Raw genomic sequence first — 4,224 nt, 5'->3', positions numbered from 1 at the left:
TCAGATCAATAGCAAAAGTGAGAGAAGAAAGAAGCGATCGGATCGTTTACCGCGGCGGCCGAAGACAGGAGGGAGCCCGCGGCCTCCGCGCACCCCCGGTTCCCCCCTCCATGTCCGCCGGAGTTTGCGGGAGGCGCTGAAAGTGCGGGCTGTCGGCGAGGGCAAGCGACCCGGCTCCCTCCTCCGCTGCCGGCCCTGCTACTTTCTCCCTTTTCTCTCCCTTCTTCCTCTCTTCTTCCCCCCTCCTCCTTTCCCCCCCTCCCCTGCCCCCGCTCCCCCACCATGTCTTTCCCCCAGCTGGGCTACCAGTACATCAGGCCGATTTACCCGGCGGAGCGCCCCGGGAGCGGCGGCTCCCGCGGCGGCGCCGAGCTGGCCCCGTCCGGGACCCTCTCCAACGTGCTCTCCTCCATGTACGGCGCGCCCTACGCCGCCGCTGCTGCCGCCGCCCAGAGCTACGGAGCCTTCCTGCCCTACGCCGCCGAGCTGCCCATCTTCCCCCAGCTGGTAAGAGGCCCCCTCGGGGCTCGCCGCTCGCTCCCCGGGACGCTCGGGTCGGGGCCAGCCCGGGTGCGGTTCGCGCTGAGGATCAGGCCGAGGGGCCGCCGGGGCAGACGCCGGGAGGGCTGTCAGGGGAGACGGGGCGTTATCGCTGCCCTGCCCCGGGAGCGCGGCCGGAGAGCTGCAGGGCCGGAGCGGCGACCCCGCGCCCCCCGCTCCGCCCGCAGGGCTTGACGGCTGCGGTGACCGGCCCCGGCTGCCCGCGGCCCCGCAACGCACACGCACCTGGGGAGCTGGTCCTTCCCTACGGGCACCGCGCCTCGGCCGCGGCGCAGCCGGCGGGGCCCGGGCTGCCGCAGAGGGCCAGAGAGCTCCGCGGCGCGGGAGGCAGCTCGGCCCGGCCGCCGCGCTACCGGTAACGGCGGCGGGACGGAGGGGCCCCGGGCCTGGCCCAAAGCACCGTCTCATCCGGGCTGCCCCCTTCCCTCTTGCTGCAGGGCGCCCAGTACGAGCTGAAGGAGAGCCCGGGGGTGCAGCACGCCGCTTTCCCCCACCACCACCCCGCCTTCTACCCCTACGGGCAGTACCAGTTCGGGGACCCGTCGCGGCCCAAGAATGCCACCCGGGAGAGCACCAGCACCCTCAAGGCCTGGCTCAACGAGCACCGGAAAAACCCCTACCCCACCAAGGGCGAGAAGATCATGCTGGCCATCATCACCAAAATGACCCTCACCCAGGTCTCCACCTGGTTCGCCAATGCGCGGCGGCGGCTCAAAAAGGAGAACAAAATGACCTGGGCCCCCCGCAGCAGGACGGACGAGGAGGGCAACTCCTACGGGAGCGACCACGAGGGGGAAGAGGACAAGCGGGAGGACGAGGAAGAGATCGACCTGGAGAACATCGACACCGAGAACATGGAGAGCAACAAGGACGAGCTGGAGGACGAGCTGCAGGATGCCGACCTCCTGCACGCCGACTCCAAGACTGACTCGGAGGGCTCCGAGGGCTTCGAGGACCTGCCCGGCTCCGAGGAGCGCTACGTCAAGGCCGCGGAGGGGGAGCCGCACCACCTCCGCCACCACCACCTCCACCACCACCATCATCACCATCACAAATGCGAGCTCCCTGCCGCCGCCCTAGAGCCCCTCAAGCCGCCCCTGCAGCCGCCGCCGCACCACCTCTCGCCCCCCTCCTCTGCCTCTTCCTCCGCCGCCTCCTCCCCGACGGATGGCGCTTTGGCCGGTACCCTGCCGAAGCCGAAGATCTGGTCTCTGGCTGAGACGGCTACCAGCCCGGACAACCCCCGCAAGTCTCCCGGCGGCGGCTCGCCGCCGGCAGCCGCCCCGCTGCCGCTGCCCCCCCCGCCGCCGCCCCACAGACTCGTCTCATCCTGCCCCCTGAGCAAGTTCCCCAACTGGACCAACCGCGCCTTCCCGGCCCACCACCACCACCCGGGCCCCCACCCGCTGGCCTTACTGAACACCCCCCACCTCCTGGGGCTGGGAGCAGCTCCCGCCGCCCCCCCCGCCGCCACCTTCTCGCGGCCCGCGGCCCAGGCGCAGAGCGCGGAGCCCGCCGGAGCAGGTGACCGCTGAGGGACGCGCCGGGAACGGGTTCGGGCCGGCAGCCACCGCGGGGGGCTCGGTGGTGCTGCGCGGAGCGGCGCGAAAGTCCCCGCCGGTTTCTCACGGTGGCCCCTGCCCGGCGCGACCGTCGGGGCGCAGGTGGCGGCGGGCGGGCAGCCGCGGGGCCCCTTGTGCAGCGGCAGCGGCGGGGGATCCTCCGCCACTTTAGTCTCACACCCCCGGCGTTACCTTCCTCCGACGGATGTAATTTTTGTTGCTGTTGTTGTTGCTGCTCAAATCGTCTTTGCGGAAGGACCGAGCCGCAAGGCTTGCTCCCGGGTCGGTTCGGTTTCTCTTTGACGGTCACTCCTGCAGCAAAGCAGTCGCTTTGTCTTATTTGTAACTTGCCGAGAAGAGATCTTAAGTCTAGAGGCTTAATTCAGGGATAGGAGTGAATAAAATGGGGATTTAAAATGGGGATTGTAAAGGAACACTTTTTTTTTTTTTTTTCTTCTCTCTTTTTAGATCGATTTAGTGCCTTGGAAGTAGAGAAAAAGTTAATAAAGACAGCTTTCCAGCCAGTGCAGAGGTGGTAAGAGGTTGCTTCCTCTGTCTTCTAAGGATATGTAGAGGGAGTTGTAAACGGTTAGCTTATTTTCTCCTTAGAGTCTTTAGTTCTCTTCCCAGAGCGGTTTCTTGTCCTTCTTCTGCGTGCGTGCTGGGTTATTCCGATCCGGTTTTCACTTTCCTTTGCCGTCCGTTCCTCGGGAGCGATACCTGCGGGCCGGCCGAGCCGCGCTCGGGGTCGGCGGGGCCGCGGCTCCGGTGCTTGGGGCCGGGGGGAGCGCCCCGGGGTGGCCGGTGCCCGCCTCCCCCAGCACCGGAGAAACGGTGCAGAGAAACGCAGCGGCGGCGGACAGAACCGGCTAAAATAATAATAATAATAGTAAAAGTTAAAATAAACCCCAGCGAGTAGAAGACCTGACGGGGTTGAACGTTGCCGCTCTGAGCTTGGCCTTGCAGCCGCTGAAATCAATCGCTCCTCTGATGAGCGAAACCACGGGGATATTCGTAGCTAAATAAATTTGCTATAAGTCACTCCGAAAACTTTATATATTTAGAAACCTATTTTTAAACCCATAACAACAACAACAACAAAACCAGCTCTACCTACAGTTAGAAATACCGTGCCAGCCCCATCTGACTAGAAATCCTATTAAATACATATTTTTTTCTGTGTCATTTTTTTCCAGGCCCCAGAACCAACTTGATGCCGCTATGGTTCTATCGGCGTTGTCATCATCATAGTTGATTTTTTGTAATTGTTGTTGTAATGATTGTAAAGACAAAAAAAAAAAAAAACCAACTCTGTATAGTTACAACTTGTAAGCATGTCCGTATATTAAAACTAAAAAGGAAAAAAAAAAAATATATATATATATACCCGCTTCTGTACTACCACCTGGATTAGCTGAGTTTGTGAGGTTTTTTGGAAGTCCAGTGAGAATTAGGTGTTTCGATTTTTTTTTTTTTTTTTGTTGTTGTTTGTTTTTGTACATACAGTAAAAATGTACATACGTGTGAACCAAATTGTACAAGAAAGTATATATTTTTGGCTAATAAATAAACTGTTGCCACTTTGACTACACTCTCTGTTCCCACCAATGGAGTTATTTTTGCCGGTTCCCCCTAACCGCTGGTGCCTGTTTTGTCCGCGGCAGGAGCGGGTCGTCCCGGTGCGGGTCCGTCTCGGTCTCGGCCTCCCCGCGGCGGGGCCGACCCGGGGCGGCTCTTACTGCGGCGGCAGCAGAGCCGAATGCTGGAGCCGCAGCGCCCCCTGCAGGCACCGATGCCCGCCCCGGTGCCCGGCGGTCGGTGGTGGCGGGGCGGCAGCGCTGGGGCAGCGTGTGCGGATCCGGGGGCAGCGCCCTGCCGCGGGGACGGCGCCGGGACCGAGCCCGCGGGCAGCCGCCGGTGATCCATCGCCCCCCTGAACACCTTGTCACCGGGTGCCGATCTCCCGCGGGAGGGGTTAACCGAGAGGAAACTTCGGGGGTCGGCAGTGCCGCAGCGGGGGCGGTGTTATTTCCCTCGCCCGCAGCGCAGGGGTCAGGTTTTGGGGGGCTCTCCCCGGGCCCGCCGTACCGCTGAGAGGGAC

General features: G+C 62.6%; 1 protein-coding gene across 1 annotated transcript; it reads left to right on the top strand.

Moving 5' to 3' along the window:
- Positions 1-282: 282 nt before the first annotated feature.
- Positions 283-3,641, top strand: IRX3 (iroquois homeobox 3). Its single transcript, XM_030469755.1, has 4 exons — positions 283-507; positions 999-2,085; positions 2,592-2,658; positions 3,320-3,641. The coding sequence occupies exons 1-4, from the start codon at positions 283-285 to the stop codon at positions 3,372-3,374; spliced, it is 1,434 nt and encodes a 477-aa protein (XP_030325615.1). The 3' UTR covers positions 3,375-3,641.
- Positions 3,642-4,224: the final 583 nt, after the last annotated feature.

The sequence above is a fragment of the Strigops habroptila genome, chromosome Z (assembly GCF_004027225.2).
Source record: "Strigops habroptila isolate Jane chromosome Z, bStrHab1.2.pri, whole genome shotgun sequence".
Lineage (NCBI taxonomy): Eukaryota > Metazoa > Chordata > Aves > Psittaciformes > Psittacidae > Strigops > Strigops habroptila.
Note: the sequence above shows the minus strand (reverse complement) of the source record. Positions and strands in the feature narration are given on the sequence as shown.

What these genes read in the sequence shown, in the direction of transcription:
- IRX3 (XM_030469755.1), top strand. Translation starts at nt 283, where the DNA reads ATGTCTTTCCCCCAGCTGGGCTACCAGTACATCAGGCCGATTTACCCG. An exon ending in CGCGGAGCCCGCCGGAGCAG is followed by an intron (nt 2,086 to 2,591) that starts GTGACCGCTGAG and finishes CTCTCTTTTTAG; the next exon opens with ATCGATTTAGTGCCTTGGAA. An exon ending in TTCCAGCCAGTGCAGAGGTG is followed by an intron (nt 2,659 to 3,319) that starts GTAAGAGGTTGC and finishes ATTTTTTTCCAG; the next exon opens with GCCCCAGAACCAACTTGATG.